The sequence below is a fragment of the Plutella xylostella genome, chromosome 14 (assembly GCF_932276165.1).
Source record: "Plutella xylostella chromosome 14, ilPluXylo3.1, whole genome shotgun sequence".
NCBI lineage: Eukaryota > Metazoa > Arthropoda > Insecta > Lepidoptera > Plutellidae > Plutella > Plutella xylostella.
This window is the reverse complement of record NC_063994.1, coordinates 8217350-8237118: the sequence shown is the minus strand read 5'-3', so window position 1 is coordinate 8237118 and position 19769 is coordinate 8217350. Positions and strand designations below refer to the sequence as shown.

Sequence of the window (19769 nt, the reverse complement as noted above, 5' to 3'; positions counted from 1 at the left end):
AATTACACCTACAAAGTGATGTGAAAGTAGTTACTGAGGATGTGAGGATACGTGAGGATTGCAAACCCGTCTCCCTGGATATTTAAAGGAGTTGACCAATGATTTCAAAACGCTAGTAATATATAAGTCAATGGAGTTGACGGACAATTTGATTGAAGACTTTAGCTTCATGAAACTAGCTGATTTGAGCGTAACAAATGAGGTGAGTATCCACGAACATAATAGAGGTACATGTAAAAGTTTCTTCAACTAAAGGCGGTGATCGATTCGCGAGCAAAACCTCCAATAACCTCTAAGTCCGCGGTCTAAAAAACCTCCAACGATGTTACAAAAAGCACGCCACGACTTTGCCAATGATGAGAGTAGACTGTTTGATCACCAACGAGATTCGACAAGCCAACAAGCAACAATCTATACCGTCCCCTCGCCAGTGGATGACGCCTTAACTCTCATGTTCTTAAGGCATGAAGAAGAAGCCTTAAAGGAAATATCCTTCAAAACAAAGACAAACCTTCTTTTACCATTGTTGTAGTCCTATGGCACCCCAGAGGTGTCATAACATCTGCCACCTATCTTTGTTTAAACCACCTATGTTTGGTCTCGCTCCAGCTAAGTCCAGTGGCTAACAATATATACCTACTAATAATAATAATAAGATAAACCTTCCTATACTATCATAATGTTTGTAACCTAAACCCCATGATACCTACTAACCAGAATTTTGGTATTTGTAGGTTTTTACTGCGTTGCAACTGGCTCCAGACTGGAATTTATAACCAAGACTAAATATTCAAGTGCCTATCTGAAGTACTTAACAACAAGATGTATTAAGATCTTATGAAGTTAATACCTACATTAGAAACTAAATTGGCATATCATTCTGCTACTGAGTAAGTCACTTAAGCTGATTTCAATTTATTTGTAGCAAAAATAATAAAATAATGTCCTCCTAGCCGAATTTCGACCACGGCGGCCAATCTCATTTGAGATCAGCCATCTACGCAGGAGTAGATTATAGTGCCCAAGTGTGTGCGCAGTACACAGGAGCACTCTCTGTTCCATCACTCTCATAGCCCAATGGGACGGATTGACCGACACGACTGGAGAGAGCTAGGCGCAGGACCGACTGCTTTACATGCCCATCCGACAGCATGGATCGTTTCACTGTTTCGGACATCAGGTGATCAGCCTTCTATGGCCTAACCAAACTTAGAACCACAATTTAGAAACACAAATTGATGGTCCCACCCGGGAATCGAACTCGGGACCTCTGGGTCATGAAGCGAAGCTTCTACCACTAGACCACAGAGGCAGTTTTTTTTTTTTTTTTTTTTTTGTAGCAAAAAAGATATGAATTACCACCCTAACACAAACACTTTAATTTTCTGATGCACTGACAGTATGAAAAATAATTTACTTGGCTTGCTTATGTAGATTCTATATCTATAAAATATTATTTGATTCATCTGTTTTCTAAGTACCTTAGGATTAAACTGTAGTGCTGCGGTGGGTATCTTTTGTAGTAAAAAAATATACCTATGCTGGCTCAATCTCCACCTACTACAGAAACAAGACTATCTATTCTTGGACCAACAGAACGCTTATCTCAGCTATTGGAACACCCAGGCTTGCGGCTCCATTTTACTCGAGAGCTAGGCTGGCTGAGCTAAAATTAAGGGCATATGTACAAAGGTTCCACTCAAGAGAGCCACGTACAGGAGCTTCGCCACCTCTCAGAATAGAATAGAATATCTACTAAATAAAGTTGTATCAATACCTTGATAGTACAGTCAGCAATAGATATTTATGCCAGCCACCACAGCAACAAAAATTTGATCCTCATGGGTGGAATAATAATATTTTATCAATACTTACTAACTTAAGTATTACTTACCTTAATATTAGTTATCCTTATTTTTCATGTTACATAAATATTACCTATCAATTGTCATAATATCTAAGGGCTTGCGTTGGAGTGGCATACATATCTCTTTGGCTGACTGTACAATATATTATTATTATATCCTAACCTATAGAATTACTATTAATCTATATTTCTATCTTATTTCAGATAATCAGAAAGCAGTTTTTTAGCTAATAGAAGAGAAGCTTATGCTTGATATTTCAGAACACTAATAATAATTGTGATGTGATTTAATATATGATACTTAATAAACACAAAATACAGCAAAAACCATGTTTAATTTCATTATTTACCTGTTGATGTTGCACTTGACTAAGAGGTCATTCATGATACTATTGATATATAAAGGCTTGATAGGAAGTATTCCTTCTTAAGAGTCCGGCAATGATAACATTGCAACATGGAAGAAATTGTATAAGTAACATTGTAAGTTGTACTTTTAATATATGGATACCTACCATATCCTCCTCATTCCTTAGCAGACTTGAGGCCCTGTATACTAACTTTTACCTGTTGCAATGCAATATACCCTTGCTATTTCACCTACTGAGTAGAGTGGTAAGACAGTACTCTTAATTCAGGCACACTCAATTTAACAGAGTGCTCAGCGGAGGACACTTTCTCGGGCCGCTCTACTTGGTGGTGTAATCAGGGTGTTCGCATTATCTGCTTTATGAAGATTAGGTAGACACATTTTTTATGTTTAAAGCAGGGTTTACTTACATGATAACATTGTGTTTTTACATAAGCAGACACTTGGTCCATGCATAATGTTACAACTCTTATTACTAGTTATTACTGCTTTTTCTTAGAACTGCTTTAAACATAAAGAATAAAAAAATAAAACAGCCGCATTCAACTTTTAATATGATTAATACATTACGAGTAATCGTTTATAGAGTTTACAATGCATGAGTCTTATAAGTACATACCTAAACTATGATCACTTACGACTTACGAACTTTTGGATTTCGATATGATTATCGAATTGTATTAAGTATGTGGTTGAAAGCACGATCTTAGAGTATGGGTTTGCACTTATTGTTAGCGACGCGTTACAATATATACCTACCAACCAGTCACCCCACACACACACACGCATTGTTTAGTTGTAGTCAAATAAATTACTTAAATACCTAGTTAATTAAACCTAAGTAGAATCGTTAGGTACTGTTTCATATAAATAGGATGTCTTTCCTACTTACTGATACCTACTGTATGCATTTTGTATGTATATTTAACCGTGCATTATTTTAATAAACATACGTTTTTTCATAAGGCGTGCGACCGGTAACCGGTACGTCACAAGGGTCCCGCGCGGTGCGGGGGGATGGCACCGAGTCTATATAAGGCCAAATTTCTAATCACACATGTGCTCACTTACATAGCGGCCACTGGACGCACGCCTTCGTCAACCTTAAATAGTTGTTTTACTCCATCCTGCAAGTTACAACCCCTACAAGCTGGTCTTCAAGCCGGATTACTGGAGAACCACTGCTGGAGAACGACCTGGAATGTTCACCACGCCACCGCCGCTGCGCAAGATGGTACAAACTCGCAGCGCGCACGAACGGGAGAAGATGGCGCTTCTAGAACAATCCACCCGGGATGGACCATCTGGTCTCGACGTCAACGTGGCGACGTCTGAGAAAATAACTACCAAGAACGAGCTGAAGGCATGCGAGCCGCCCGTACGAAAAGTGGGTAGCTGCATGAAGATGGAAATTGGCTGCCACAAATCTTCCACCTCCAAGAAGATGTCCATGGCATCAAGCAAGCGGTCCATTGAGGCGAGGAAGAAACAGCTGGAGCTGGAAGCAGCAGAAGCGATCGCCAATATCAATAAAAAGCTGATCGAAAAGAAACTGGAAGCGGACATCGCCGCACTAGAAGACTGTTCTAAAAATAGTGCCGCGTCATACTCATCAGTGAACGTGTCACAAAAGGTGGAACAGTGGTTAGAACATAGCCATCACGACGCTAACGATCCGCCGCCGCCCGGTGAACCACGCCACGACGCGGCCGCCCTACCCTCAACCGTGCGCGATATCGCGCAGTCGCCGCCGCCGCCGCCGCCGCCGCCAGCGCAGCCGCCCTCGGACATGCAGCAGCTGGTCCAGGCCATGAAGGACATCGCCGTCGCCGCAGCTACGAGTACTCCGCACTCCCAGATGCTGAGCCGTCTGTCCACGCCAAGAGATCTACCTACCTTCGCCGGCGATCCACTGGAATGGCTGAACTTCGTGCAGGCCTATGAAGAATCTACAGAGGTCTGTCACTTCACCCCCAAGGAAAACATGTGGAGGCTGAGGAAGTGTCTCCGTGGTCCTGCTCGGGACTCCGTCACGGCGCTGCTGGTGACGGCCGCCGCGCCCGAGACGGTGATGGGCGCCCTGCAGCTGCAGTATGGAAACCCTGACGTCATCCTGCCCAGGATCATACAGGATCTAAATCGGCTACACGCAGTAAGTGACGATTATCAAAAAGACATTATTAGCTTCTCAGTTAAAGTTCAGAACTATGTTGCAGCTGTGCTAGCATTAGGCCGTGACGAATATTTGCAGGGTATGAGCATTGCATCTGTTATCCTATCAAAGTTACCACCTGTATTAATTTCTAAGTGGAGTGACTACGGATATTCACGAATAAACGAAGGTACGAAATCTAGATTACAAATATTGTCTGATTTTTTGAGTGAGGAAGCATCAAAAATAACTAAAACAGCTGTTACTTTGACCGTACCTAAGTTTCGTAAACATAATGATCATAATTACTCTCAGTCTGTATTATTGCAAAGTGTTAACTCTAATAATAAATGTCGTTATTGTCGTACATCTAAACATGACTTGCCAGAATGTAAAAGGTTTAAAAAGGCTTTGCGCAAAGATAGGTGGAGTTACATTAAACGTAATGGTTTATGTTATAAATGTTTAATTTCGCGGCACAGTAAGGAACAATGCTCCGCACCTGTTTGTGATATAGATAACTGCGGACAGTCGCACCATAAGTTGCTACATTATAACATGAATAACTCATCTCAAAATAGTGTAAACATTTCACAACTTTCATCCTCTGAGCCCTTAGTGTCTGAGCCTATTGTAGAAACTGTTACAAATGTTAACGTAATGTCTAAAGTATTGCTAAAGGTTGTGTCTGTAAGTATTAATGGTCCAAATGGTATTATTAACAATGTTATTGCTTTGTTAGATGACGGTTCTACCGTTACAATGATAAGCGCAGGGCTAGCTAATAAGTTGGGCTTACAGGGACACAAACAAACAATGCGCGTGTGTGGTGCGTGGAACGACACAGAAATGGTATGCGATAGTCAGATAGTTCAGTTGGATTTATGTAATAATAATGGGGACTTGCTTACCATCAAGGCGCGTAGTGTAAATAAATTAAATTTACCTGTACAAAATACATTGTCTGTTGAAACCTCTAAATATTTACACTTAGCTAAAATAAAAGATCAATTAATTAAAGGGATACTTAAACCCAATGATTTCAAAAGGAAGGATACGCCCTTTAGAACATTTTACTCAAACCTTCTTCATACAAGCAAAATAACTGCCATCTGTCATAATTTGTTGGAACTATGTCAGAGCCGAGCTACTTATCCTGACGACGGAACCTTGTACGTGCGTTCATATTTTACCGTCACCGGACAGTAGGTACATAATAATATGAGTGAGTTGCATGCGGACGTCCGTACAAGGTTACATCGTGCGGCCATTGTAGACTTTGGTAGTAAAATAATTATCGCTTTAAAATGTGTTTATTTATTAATTAAGGATGATACGATATTGCGTATTCCTTTTTGACCTTCGTATCATAGTTTTTGTAGCCTTTCACAACAAAAATAGGCATATTTACACAAGAAACAAAGACTCATCTCTCCGTCACAGACAACTGTCGACTGAGGACCGTTGGCCCTAAAATATCTATTTTAGGGCCAACGCGCGGGTGCCATTTTCTTGAGTGGTTTGGCCTGTCCTTACGCAGTAATATATATGTCAATGCTTAAACCGGAATTACTGATAGGACAGGATAATTATCATCTTTTGCAACCTATGCAGGTCATTAAGGGTAAGGTTAATGAACCGTATGCTACACTCACACCGCTGGGGTGGTGCCTCCACGGCTGCGTGCCACACTCACCCGCTGGGGCCGCCTGCCACTCCTCACTGCTCGTCTGCTGCCGGGAACCGGAGGAAGACTCGGAGTGCCAGCGCATCCTGCGTGACATGCACGACGAGGTGCGACGCTCCTTCACCATCGAGTCCATGGGTGTCTCGCAGAAACCGCGGCAAAACTCGCTGGACGTTCAAGCAGTGAACCATCTGGACCGAAATTCTGTGTTGCTGAACGGAAGGTGGTACGTCGGCTTACCGTGGAAAACAGCTGATGCTAACCTGCCTAACTCGAAACCTAACGCTATGAAACGTCTGGAGAACGTGGAGAAGAAGATGAAGGCCAACGAAGGTTTTTCCCTCAGGTACAGGGAACGGGTGCAACACCTACTGGACAATGACTTCGCCGAGGAGCTGACGTGTACACGTACTTCGCCTAGAATTTGGTACCTACCTCACTTCGGGGTCGACAACCCGAATAAAAAAAAACTGAGATTAGTATACGACGCCGCCGCTAAAACTGATGGATTTTGTCTCAATGACTATCTACTAACGGGTCCTGACCTACTTATGTCGCTGTATGGAATTATGTTACGCTTCAGGGAAAAAAGAATAGCCGTGACAGGAGACATAAAGGACATGTTTCTTAGGATTAAAATTAATCCTGAGGATCAAGATGCATTGAGATTTCTATGGCGCGACCAACCGGAAGTACCTGTGAAAACCTACGTGATGACGTCACTAATATTTGGCGCCAGCTGTTCACCATTCATCGCACAGTATGTGAAGAATAAAAATGCACTCAGGTACGAGTCTTCGATGCCGGCCGCCGTCCACGCGATATGTAAACAACACTACGCAGATGACTATATAGATAGTATAGACGACGAAAATACCGCTATACAGCTTGTGAAGGATATTGTTTACATTCACAGTCAGGGTGGTTTCGAGATAAGAAATTGGACAAGCAACTGCTCAGGGCCTCAAGTCTGCTATTGGTTATAAAAAATATCAATGCAGATATCCTATAGAGACTCAATAGAGACTCCATTGTGATTGGCCCAAAAACGGTAGTCCCTACGACTCACGGCCAGTCTCGATAAAATATAAATGCTATTGACACAGAGTGATCGTGACGTCATCTTGGCATATTATCAGTGTTGCCGCTTTTGTTAGAATTGTAAAGCCAGCATGCACGGATCGTCCGACTTGGGCTTAATTTGAAGATTTTTCACACTATTTATTTAAAAGTATAACTGTTTTATCTGATTCGATGCTTTTTAAAATCAATAAAAGACGTGTTATGGCATTTAAATATATTTTTCATATATTAAACTGGCTGTATAATTAAGACCATAGGCAAAAAAAAAACTCTATTGTCGTGTCGATTTGTTTGTTACACAGAGTAGGTAATATATATGGTTTTGTTTCTTATGTCAACTTTAACATTGTATCGTTTTGTTTTGTTTCGGTTTTCTCTGTTAGTTGTGGATAAAAAAACATACAGACGAATTCGTTCATTTCCCTGTTGAAAAGTGATCTCTTCGCGAAATTATCGCAAATATGGATTATTTATCGATGAATGTGCAGTTGTGCACGCTTTGAAAGCTGAATTAAGGAAAAGAGGCGCATAAATAAGCGGTCTCAAAGAGCACCTAATTCGGAGGTTAGTTTGTTTACTGTTTACAAACTTATTTTTTACCAAATGTATGCTTGTTTGCTGAGATAACAGTTATGTTTTTTCTTTTTACAGACACCAAGACTATGACCGTAACAGTAACTTGGTTGGAAACGTAGAGGACAGCATCATACAACAAAATGATTCAGTGTATACTGTTGAGTGGCCTTCAGAAACTTTGTATAGCAGTGTGAACACTAAAAATTAAACTCCAGATCTAGATATTGTCACCAATGAGTAACTACTTTGGAATTTATGCACAGTGTACGGTGGCCTGCGCCTAAAAGTATACAGGCGGAGTTTTTAAAATAGCGATCCCTGATGATGGAGGGACCAGCTACATCTGTTATAAATCCGGGGACGTGTTGTGTGTGATGTGTGTAGCAGTGGTGTTTATGTGGATGTGCTTGAGCAGCATGTGAGCTTGAGATCGCTATTTTAAAATCTCCGCCTGTATACTTTTAGGCGCAGGCCACCGTACATACTATCGCTCTTACGGTGAATGAACACATCGTGATAAAACCTGCATATCTAGATTTTCGAACCCACAAACCTGCAGAGGACCAGCGTGGTAGGAAATGGTCCAAGCTTAGGAGTGGAGTTTAGACCTTAAGGCGATATGCACAAAGGCTCCATTCGAGTGAGCTAGGTGCAGGTACTGACACCCTCACAAATAATAGAATACTTAGTATACTATACTACCATTATTTAGTTTCAACTAACAACTCAACCAGCATTCATTGTGTGGATTACTAATGTGTTATATTTTTTGTATAGCAGTGTGTTTAAACGGAAAGGATAAATAAAAGTTAAATCAGTGTGTAACTCTTTTATTTTTATTGTATTTATTAAATGCCTAATCCATATTTACATTATGTTCTTTCTGAAATTGGTTATAATGATTTTCACAAACACGAGATTGTCGGATAATAATTATTTCACAAGCCACTGTTTTAGGACAGTTTTATTACTTGGTAACATATGTCCTCCTTTTCTTTCCGAACATAACGGATCTGCACAACAATGCGGGATAGTAACTCGATATGATGATGGTTATTTTATAATTAATAAGCTTATAAGATTCAAGATTTTAAAACTTTATTGAGAACCTGCTCCTTTTTTCGGAGTATGTTAAAAATATGGCTAAGAGAATAATGCAATGAGTATCTGAAACGTATAATAAGTATACCTAAGTATTAGATAGTCTTCTACCATCCAGTTCAGAACAATTTTTTGCCAAATTATAGACGGCTCCAAACCTTCATAGATATACCATCTTTCTTTCCTGCGTTCTTTGGCTATCAGGGGAGTTAAATCCGCGGCAATCTCCTTCACCATATGCTTACTGAGGCGAAATGTCCTCACAAACTCCGAGTCCGGCAAACTCACGAGAGGATCGACATTCCGGCTCATGAAGGCGCGATTTCGACGCCGCTCCTTCAACTCCCGCCGACCTCTGTCCACTCTGTCTGCTAATATTAGCATTTCCCACCGCAAATTTAAATTATAATTCCGATCCATTATGACAACATCTGAATAATACGTGTATATTAGGTGTATCTGCTCAATGGCCTCAGAATGGTAATTTTTGACAGATAAACCGTAATGAAGCAACTGACGGAAACGTCAATAAATAGTGGACTACGCAAATTGTCACCCGAGAGACGATATCGGTGTGGCACTTGTCAGTGGACTAGCGTGTTGTTCAATGTATTATGAGTGGCTTCCATCCAACTTCCATCGAGCTGACACTATGGTCTTAAAAAATACAAGACTGCCAAATGTGTAATTTTGCGCTGTCGACATACAATCGACATACAATTATACTCTAATGCATTTAGTAGACTTGGGGCCCAGCTGTTTTGGATGGGTTGCCTCAAGAATCTCTGGGCAATACAGCTGTTAATTTGAATATGGACCAACATAATCAAGGTGAACGAACTCTTGGCCTTATCTGGTATCCGAAGAATGACTGCCTTAGCTTCGACGTCTCGCTGAAGAAAATTCCTGAAAATATAAGGGACGGTTCTAAGAAACCCACGAAAAGGGAAATGCTGCGGGTTATAATGTCCATCTTCGATATACTGGGGTTTCTTTCACCATTTACGATAAAAGGAAAGATTATGTTACAATGTACCTGGAAAAATGGATTACAATGGGATGACGTCATCACTGATAGCATTCATGAAAAATGGTCTGAATGGATAACTTTATTACAGCGCGTGGGCTCATTAAGCGTGCCCCGTTATTATCAAATTCCAATGGGTGCGAGCGAGAAAGAAGATGTACTGAATGTACTGAATAACATCGGGCCGGTCTCGCCTAGCAACAGTGACGCGCCGCCTCCAACTGGCTATACAAACTTACAGCTACATATATTTTGCGATGCGACGACTCAAGCTATGTGTGCTGTGGCTTACTGGCGCTGGGAAACTAATGTTATTCGAACAGCATTCGTATCGAGTAAATGCAGGGTTGCTCCTGTGAAACACATGTCGGTGCCGCGATTGGAGCTACAGGCAGCACTTCTAGGAGCTCGGCTCGCTGATAACATTGAAAGGGAACACACAATGAAGCCTATCAAAAGGATATTTTGGAGCGATTCTAGTACTGTTCTACACTGGATAAAAAATGATGCAAGAAATTATAAGTCATTTATTGCACATCGGTTAGGAGAGATTGACGAACTCACGCACACCAGCGAATGGAGATATGTACCTACGAGTGTGAATGTCGCCGATGTTGCTACGCGGGAAACTTGCGAGTTTTCGGTGTTCGAGAACGAGTGGTTTCATGGCCCGGCGTTCCTTCTCGACGATGAGTCATCATGGCCGCGGGGTATACTTACTCCTCAAGTGAACGAGTTGGACCTGGAATGCGTAACGGTTGTACAAACGAACCCGTTGGACACAAGATTCGTTCCTGACCCGCTGAAATTTTCATCATGGTTGCGGCTACTCAGATCTACGAGTGTTATGATATCATTTATTGATATAAAAATTAAGAAACTCACCGGTGTCATTAACGGAGATATGATGATAAGAGCTGAAAGGTTATTAATTAAATATGCGCAGATGCAGAGCTTCCCCGATGACCTGAAGGACCTGAAAAAGATAAACACATTAAGTAAATTAAGTAAATTACTTACCTTGTCACCTTACCTGGACGACTTCGGAATCCTGCGTGTTGGAGGTCGCATCGAAGCTGCGCGCGACGTGCCCGCAGACATGAAGCACCCCGTCATCCTCGATGGCCGCCATCACATCGCTCGCCTTATAGTAAAGCACTTACACATCCGTGCTGCTCATGGGAATCATGAAACTGTCGTCAACGAGCTGAAACAAAAATACTGGGTGCTGAAAATTCGACCAACTGTGAAGCGAGTAGCCATGGAATGTATGGTCTGCAGAATAAGAAAGGCTGAACCTAGACCACCTAGAATGGGCGACTTACCGGAAGCACGCATGGCCCACCATCAACGCCCCTTCACCTTCTGTGGGCTTGACCTGTTCGGCCCAATGGAAGTCACTGTGGGAAGAAGGAGGGAAAAAAGATACGGCGTCCTCTTCACGTGTCTGACTGTGCGAGCCATACACATAGAACTGGTGGCTACACTGACCACAGACTCCTTAATAATGGCGCTACGCAGACAAGCCTGTCGTCGTGGGTGGGCACAGCAGCTGTTCTCAGACAACGGAACTAATCTACGCGGCGCAGACACTGAACTGAGGAGATCAATACAGGACTTGGATCAACAAGTTTTAAAGTCAGCTGCTATCAACTACGGAACCACTTGGACATTTATTCCACCTACAAGCCCACACTGGGGTGGGGCGTGGGAGAGACTTATTCGTTCAGTCAAGGTGTCACTAAAGATAATCCTGAGGGAACGCGCCCCTAGAGAAGAAGTCCTACTCACTCTGATGGCCGAAGTGGAACAAATTGTCAACAGTCGTCCGCTGACGCATGTCAGTGTTGAGCCTGGATCGAGCGAAGCGCTCACACCTAATCATTTTCTGCTGGGGTCATCGTCGAACCTACCTGTCCTCGGAGAATTCTGTGAATCAGACCTGTACCTGCGAAAACAATGGAGGATTTCGCAACGGCTGGCAGATATGTACTGGTCTCGCTGGGTAAAAGAATTTCTGCCGGAACTGATACCTAGAAGAAAATGGACGGATGAAGTACCACCTATAAAAGTTGGTGATCTGGTGGTGATAGTGGACGGGAACGCCCCGAGGAACATGTGGCTGCGAGGCGTCGTGGAGGCGGTGCTGCCGGGCAAGGACGAGCGAGTGAGGGTGGTGGACGTGCGCACCCGCGCCGGGCTGGTGAGGCGCCCCGCGACCCGCGTCGCAACTATACCTGTAGGTTAGGAATGCTGCCTCAGCACTAGGGTGGGGAATGTTAGCGACGCGTTACAATATATACCTACCAACCAGTCACCCCACACACACACACGCATTGTTTAGTTGTAGTCAAATAAATTACTTAAATACCTAGTTAATTAAACCTAAGTAGAATCGTTAGGTACTGTTTCATATAAATAGGATGTCTTTCCTACTTACTGATACCTACTGTATGCATTTTGTATGTATATTTAACCGTGCATTATTTTAATAAACATACGTTTTTTCATAAGGCGTGCGACCGGTAACCGGTACGTCACAAGGGTCCCGCGCGGTGCGGGGGGATGGCACCGAGTCTATATAAGGCCAAATTTCTAATCACACATGTGCTCACTTACATAGCGGCCACTGGACGCACGCCTTCGTCAACCTTAAATAGTTGTTTTACTCCATCCTGCAAGTTACAACCCCTACACTTATTATTCAGAAATATTATCACGGTACAAGATATTGTCAGTATTTCACTGTAATTGTAGGTTATGTTGAGTATTTTTTCAATAATTTTCCGCCTTGAGTAAAAACTTTCACAAGATATTTCCTTGGCTATACGGTGACACGCAACGTCTTCTTCTTCTTTCTGTAAACAATGATTGATAGTTTAATATCTATAACTTTGTTACAAATTATCGTAATATTGTATCGGTCTATTTTATAAATCGAGTCGATCTGTTAGTCTGCAACTTAACCACTACATCAGAATACTATACTTACGTCATATTATTATGTATTTAGTGCACAAATATCTATTTTAATAAGGAAATTCCATTTGTAATTTTGTTTTATCATTGTTATTGTATGAATGAAGTGGATTTTTTTTTTAAGGGTTTTGGCTTGGCCACTGGGCCTTTAAGCCATGTTTTTATTTTCACATTTCACAGCACAGTTGCACTTTCACTTCTACTATCACTATATTTTATTGAAGGTATTTTTAATATAATAGTATATAGCATTAAAGCACACTTTTAGTTTTAGTAGCATAATGAGGCGGCGGGAGGGATTATCTTCATTTGTTATAAATTCACTCACTTCACTTGCAAAAACTAAACGTTCCATGTTGTGGGTAGGGCATTCAAAAAACATATGTTCTAGCGTTCCAACAGCATTTTGACATGATAAACATGTGCTATCTTCTATTATGTTAAATCTTTTTAAATGCGATGGTGCTTTTGTGTGACCAAATCTCAGTCTATTCATTGTTGTGATAAAATCTCGACTGGCTATTTTCAAATCATTATACCAGGGCTTAGAAGGTAAGTCTTCTTGTATACTTCCATACCATTTTCCTTTCCCATTAATTTCTTGGTCTTTTTTCCAAAAATCTTTCCATAAACTGTACATGTCATTACTAATGCTATTATAACAATCAGTAAATGGTATATTTACAACTGTACTTACATCTAAAGAGTTTATACCTTCATAGGGTATTCTATCTGCTATTTCATTACCTGTGATCCCTCTATGAGAAGGAATCCACATAAATAATATGTTTATACCCATCAATTCATATTTTTGTACTTATAATTAAAAATAAAATATAATTAGTTTTAAAATGACATTTTGGGTTCCTCAGTCTTTCCACCAAACTTAATGAGTCTGTTAATATTATGAAACACTTGTAATTATATACAGAGTTTATACGCTTCAGGGCTTCTAACACTGCAAAAGCCTCTGCAGTGAAAATGCTACAGTAATTATTGAGAACAAAGCTCTGAGAAAAGTTCAATTGTGGATCATATACAGCACTACGCACATGAGAGCTTGTTTTACTTCCATCAGTATAAAGTTTATAATATTCTCTATTAAGATCTAGAAATTGTAGAAGTTCTGTATTATTATTCACTGTGACATCTATTATTTTAATTTTGAATAGAAGATTGCTATAGGTATTTAAATACATTGGCCATAAAGGCCTAATACATATATTTGAGTATTTACTTTTAATTTCCAGGAGAATCTGAGACAAATTGGGACTTCTGTTCCATAACAAATCATCACCTGAGGTCATAGGTGTTTGATGGACAATTGAATTAGGTAAGATTTTTTTAATTATCTGTTGATTATTGGATGACACAAGTTTTAATGAAAATCTTTCAGCTAATAAAAGCCTTCGTATATTAAGAGGCATTACCATGGCTTCAATTTCCATTGCACGAATAGGAGTTGAGCACATAGCACCTAAAATAATTCTCAAAGCTCTGTTCTGAATAATATCTAACTTATTTACATGAGTACTATTCATATAAGCAAAGCAGCTGTAATCAAAATGACTTCTGACTATAACTTTATATAGTACGGTCAGTGTCTTTGGGTCTGCACCCCAAGATACACCAGCTAAACATCTAAGAATATTTAAGCCTTTAAGGACATTTTGAATTATATACATAATGTGTTGTTTGAATGTCAACTTAGAATACCAGCGCTGTGATTATTTAATTATAATCATAGTATTATGCTGAGTCAGAACCCTTTTGCTAACATGATAAATACACATGTTGCTTTTCTATCTGCATGTCTTTTAATAGTGTTTTGTGTTTATGTAATCTTAAACTTTATGTTAAAAATCTTGCTGTGTAACCTGTGTATGTGTTGTGTTAAGTAAATAAATAATTTATCTATCTATCTATCTATCTTATTATCTATGATAACACCTAAAAACTTGTGACAGCTAGCTGTTGAGATCTCTACATCATTGTACATAACTGCATCATTGTTGGAGTCCTTACTAAATATTACTACTTTACTTTTATTAGGATTTATTTAAGTTTCAATCTACCACTATAATAATTATGTAATTGTGTTAAGGCACTATTTAAATTATGTATTGCTACATCCACATTAACATTCATACTGTATAATACAAGATCATCCGCAAATTGCAGTATATTTACAAACTTATTATTTACATATTTACATATCTCACTTGTGTATAAATTATACAACAATGGCGATAAAGTTGCACCTTGCATTGTGCCTTTAGAGGCAGTTTTTGGCCCATATAAGTTATTATTATGCTTTACATATAAAACTCTATCAATCAAAAAATTATAAATCCATTTACATAGGATACCGGGAATACCCAGCCCCGATAACACTTTTACAAGTATACTTGGTTGGACATTGTCAAATGCACCTTGTACATCTAGGAAAGCACACACAGCACTAACTTTATTATGTTTTGCATTTTCCAGATCTGAGATAAGGGAGACGAAACTGTCAGCACAACTTCTACCTTTTCTGAAGCCATATTGAACATTGGGAATCAAGCCATTTGACTCAACAAACCAATCAAGACGAGTTTTAATCATATTTTCAAATATTTTACCTAAACATGAAGAGAGAGAAATGGGTCTATATGAATTTGGATCTTCTGGAGGCTTATCTTGTTTTAAAACAGGAATAACACATTGAGTCTTCCAAGATTGTGGGATTATTTGATTCACCCAAAGACTATTAAGTATATTTAAAAATAATTTCTGCACTGAAGTATCTAATTTTTTTATAAGAATATAAGGAAAATCATCTAATCCAGGTGTTGTATTCTTTCGCGAGTTCAAACTATTTTCAAATTCATGGAAAGTAAATTTTTGTATAAGAAAACTTGATTTCATGTCTGAATTATGAAGATCAAAATAGGTATTTAATTCATGAATGTGTAAGCCGGTTTCTGTTAACTTATCAAAAAATCCATCAATGAATTCGTCTGAATAAGATTTATTGGAAGCTTTTCTATGTTTAAACATTTTAATGTAATTCCATATTTTACTTATCGGTGTAGTTCTATTAAAACTGTTACATAGTCTACTCCATCCATTTTTCTTTTCTTCTGATATTGTTCTTTTTTTAATAGCATTTAATCTTTGATATTTTACAAAATTTCCTATTGTAGGATTACTTCTATAATACTTTAAAGCTTCATAAGAGTCTATAACACTTTTTTCACATCTATCGTTCCACCAAGGAGCTGGTAGTTTACTTTTGTATGAGCTAGGTTTTGTAAATTTCCTAACGCATTCTTCTTTAAGAGAGTTTAACTTGTTACAAAAATATTCATAAGTTTCTAAAGGATTATCATTATTAATGGTAAAATTTGAAAAAAAGGACTTAGAAAGTTCGTGGTATTTTTGCCAGTTTGCTTTACTGTACATAAATTTATCTATTGGAGGATTTATTTGATATCTATCAATTGAAAGTGCAATAGTAATGATCACAGGAAAGTGGTAGCTACCCATATTGTCATCGTGAACAGTCCAATCACACAAGGGTGCAATGGCTGAGCTGGTAAAAGCGACATCTATAGCCGATGGGTTTCGATTAGGATAATTAATAGTAGTAAAATTACCATCGTTAAGGATACATAGATCCAATTCATCTATAACATTGTATAATTGGTGTCCTCGTCCTTTAGTGGATAAGCACCCAAAAGCAATATGGTGAGCATTAAAATCACCTGATACTAAAATAGGTTTAGGCAGATATCTAATTAAATTATGTAATTTATTAATTCTAATATGACTACTTGTAGGTGGACAATATACACATAATAGAGTTAGTTCTCCACATCCTGTAGAAATTGATATAGCTATTGTTTGAATATCTTCATAAAAGACAGTGTTAATTAATTTGTATTTGAAATAAGGACGAATTAAGATGGCAACACCATCATGCTCATTTTTTGCATTTTTAAAGTGAAGATTGTAACCGGGTATAGAAATATGTTGGTTCTCCTTAAACCATGTTTCATTTAAAAGGCAAATATCAAGATTTTTTTCCTGTAGAAATTTTATAAGTAACGGCTTTTTGTTATTTAAACTTTGAATATTAAATTGAGCTATTTTGAGTTGTGTTATGTTCAAGTTATTATCCATATTAGGTTAGGTTTTTAAATAATAATTCTTTGATAAATGACGTAGTAATAGGATTTTCGTCACTCTTATTACCCAGTTGTATTAGGGTGCTCACTATGACGCTAACTAGGTCATCATTGTTGATTAGCTGCGTCTTTAACCTCCTGATGCCCACGGTCCTTCTGTGAGTACTTAACGAGTATAGTTGTTACTGCCCAAGCTATAATATATTTTTTCTGGACTAAATGCCCACGGTGCTTCTCCGAGGACGAATACTTTGTGTTTGAACCATATTTGAATTTACCGCCATTATTTTTTGGGATTGCATCTATGGATTTAACATTCCATCACTGACAGCTGTCTTAAGTGTCATCTGAGGATAATCAATGGTTCATTGAAAAAACGTCAAAAAACGGAACCATGGCGGGGCCACCGTCGACTAAGTAAGTTGTAATCTCATTTTACTTATGTGATCTAATCATTTAATACAATAACTTTAATAAAACCTTATTGTTAAGTATATTAGCAAGAGACGACTACTAATATTTTATCAATTAAGGTTCTAAATAATATTCTATGATCACCCATTTACATTAGTCCTCACTTGAGGACTCTGGACTGCTATACTATAATTTTAGATATACTTATTTATGTATTTTTTTACAGAATATAATGCGAAATCCAAGAAATTGAAGCAGATTTAGCTATGTCGGACATAGATCTCTCGGAGGACGATGACATGACGACATAAATGACTCACCATGAACCCGTAGAATTTGAATTTTGTGATGATGATATCCAGGAGCTGCTAGCTGAGCCTTTCATTTTATCCTATTTTGTTCCTATATTGATCACAATAATTATAATAGTTGATAATTGAGAGTTTATCTAGAATAAATATAAGTTCTAAACTTATGTGAGACTGATTCAAAGTGTTAAATGTGTTCCTAAGTGGTTCTTATTTCATAAGTTTTGTTATTTCTAACAAATGACCTTATAAATATATTTTCTACCAATAAATTAAACTTTTTTTAACTGCCCGCGGTCCTCACATGAGGACTAATGGTTTTCGAATTTAAACCTATTGAAACTGGTTCCTTTTTTAATGCATTACCCGTACATACTACTAGGAACAGTATACAGGGTGGCCCAAAGAGTGACGTCCAAAGGAAAATGTTTGATTCCTTAGGTCAAGGGGTAGCCAAATCACCCCCATGTATGTTCAGCAATTTTTAGTAGTTTAGGAGTTATGATTTTTTTAACTAATTTTCCTCAGACCTCAGTGGATCAATTATGTTTTACTATTTTTTTGGATAACTTTTTTAATTTTTTTTTTATTTTTGTGTCATTCTCGTAAGTTGTTCTTTTAACCATAAAAGTTTCAGCTTCCTAGCTGTAATGTAAGTTAGTTATTTTTATGTCGAAAGTTCAAATTATATCATCGAGCTAGACTGCTCTGAATTTTCTACTTGAAATTAAAAATTGAAATAGATATTCTCATGGTCCCTTATTAATTTTAAAAACTCCGCAAGGTTCCAAAATTAAATAAAAATAAAAATAAACTATTGCTTAATGGGGTATTATTTGCAGAAAACAGCCTTCAAAGGTACTTGGGTGGAAATTACCTAATTAGTAAATTGTTTCAGAAAGTTGAATGATTCCTGTTATGTCATTACTAAGGACTAATTCAGTTAGAAAAAGTATCAAATTAAAGGGAAAATAAAATTATTTACTATTTTTTTTATTTAAGTTACATTTTTGAATGTAAATTCTTAGTAAAATGTTTGTAGTAGTTGTCTGAGTTGTAAGATTTATGAGATAATTGTATCATTAATACTAAGTAAATAAACTCAAATAATTATTTTACACATTTACTCAATATAAATTTTCAAAATGGCGACCTCCCACAGCAATACACAACCTACATCTACGCAAGAAATTTTCTTTAAGTCGCCTATACGCTCCTCTGTTTCATTCAGATGTCACTTTTTGACATATGTCACATTTTTGAGTAAAGTTACTTTTTTGACATTTTTAACTTTTTGACAGATGTCATATTTTTTACATTTCTCACTTTTTTGACTTAAAGAAAATTTCTTGCGTAGATGTAGGTAGTGTATTGCTGTGGGAGGTCGCCATTTTGAAAATTTATTGTGAGTAAATGTGTAAAATATTTATTTGAGTTTATTTACTTAGTATTAATAATACAATTATCTCATAAATCTTACAACTCAAACTACTACTACAAACATTTTACTAAGAATTTACATTCAAAAATGTAACTTAAATAAAAAAAATAGTAAATAATTTTATTTTCCCTTTAATTTGATACTTTTTCTAACTGAATTAGTCCTTAGTAATGACATAACAGGAATCTTTCAACTTTCTGAAACAATTTACTAATTAGGTAATTTCCACCCAAGTACCTTTGAAGGCTGTTTTCTGCAAATAATAACCCATTAAGCAATAGTTTATTTTTATTTTTATTTAATTTTGGAACCTTGCGGAGTTTTTAAAATTAATAAGGGACCATGAGAATATCTATTTCAATTTTTAATTTCAAGTAGAAAATTCAGAGCAGTCTAGCTCGATGATATAATTTGAACTTTCGACATAAAAATAACTAACTTACATTACAGCTAGGAAGCTGAAACTTTTATGGTTAAAAGAACAACTTAAGAGGATGACACAAAAATAAAAAATAATTTAAAAAAGTTATCCAAAAAAATAGTAAAACATAATTGATCCACTGAGGTCGATTTTCGTAGAAAATTAGTTAAA

At 37.9% G+C, this 19769-nt stretch overlaps 1 protein-coding gene and 3 long non-coding RNA genes across 4 annotated transcripts; 3 read left to right on the top strand and 1 right to left on the bottom strand.

Annotated features, from left to right (window-relative positions):
- Nucleotides 1-5952: 5952 nt before the first annotated feature.
- Nucleotides 5953-12111, top strand: LOC125489539. The gene is made up of 2 exons (XM_048625565.1): nucleotides 5953-7036; nucleotides 9593-12111. Exons 1-2 carry the CDS (start codon nucleotides 5998-6000, stop codon nucleotides 12109-12111), a joined length of 3558 nt encoding a protein of 1185 aa, XP_048481522.1. The 5' UTR covers nucleotides 5953-5997.
- A 529-nt stretch (nucleotides 12112-12640) lies between these two features.
- Nucleotides 12641-12941, bottom strand: LOC125489467. Its single transcript, XR_007267020.1, has 2 exons — nucleotides 12856-12941; nucleotides 12641-12721 (listed from the first exon to the last, which is right to left on the bottom strand). It is a non-coding gene; the product is annotated as an uncharacterized LOC125489467 (long non-coding RNA).
- A 129-nt stretch (nucleotides 12942-13070) lies between these two features.
- Nucleotides 13071-17057, top strand: LOC125489502. The gene is made up of 3 exons (XR_007267050.1): nucleotides 13071-13394; nucleotides 14093-14175; nucleotides 15333-17057. It is a non-coding gene; the product is annotated as an uncharacterized LOC125489502 (long non-coding RNA).
- Nucleotides 17058-17146: 89 nt separating this feature from the next.
- On the top strand, nucleotides 17147-17903 carry LOC125489480. Its single transcript, XR_007267033.1, has 2 exons — nucleotides 17147-17431; nucleotides 17655-17903. It is a non-coding gene; the product is annotated as an uncharacterized LOC125489480 (long non-coding RNA).
- The last annotated feature ends 1866 nt before the right edge of the window (nucleotides 17904-19769 follow it).

What these genes read in the sequence shown, in the direction of transcription:
- LOC125489539 (XM_048625565.1), top strand. Translation starts at nt 5,998, where the DNA reads ATGCAGGTCATTAAGGGTAAGGTTAATGAACCGTATGCTACACTCACA. An exon ending in TTGGACAAGCAACTGCTCAG is followed by an intron (nt 7,037 to 9,592) that starts GGCCTCAAGTCT and finishes CTTGGGGCCCAG; the next exon opens with CTGTTTTGGATGGGTTGCCT.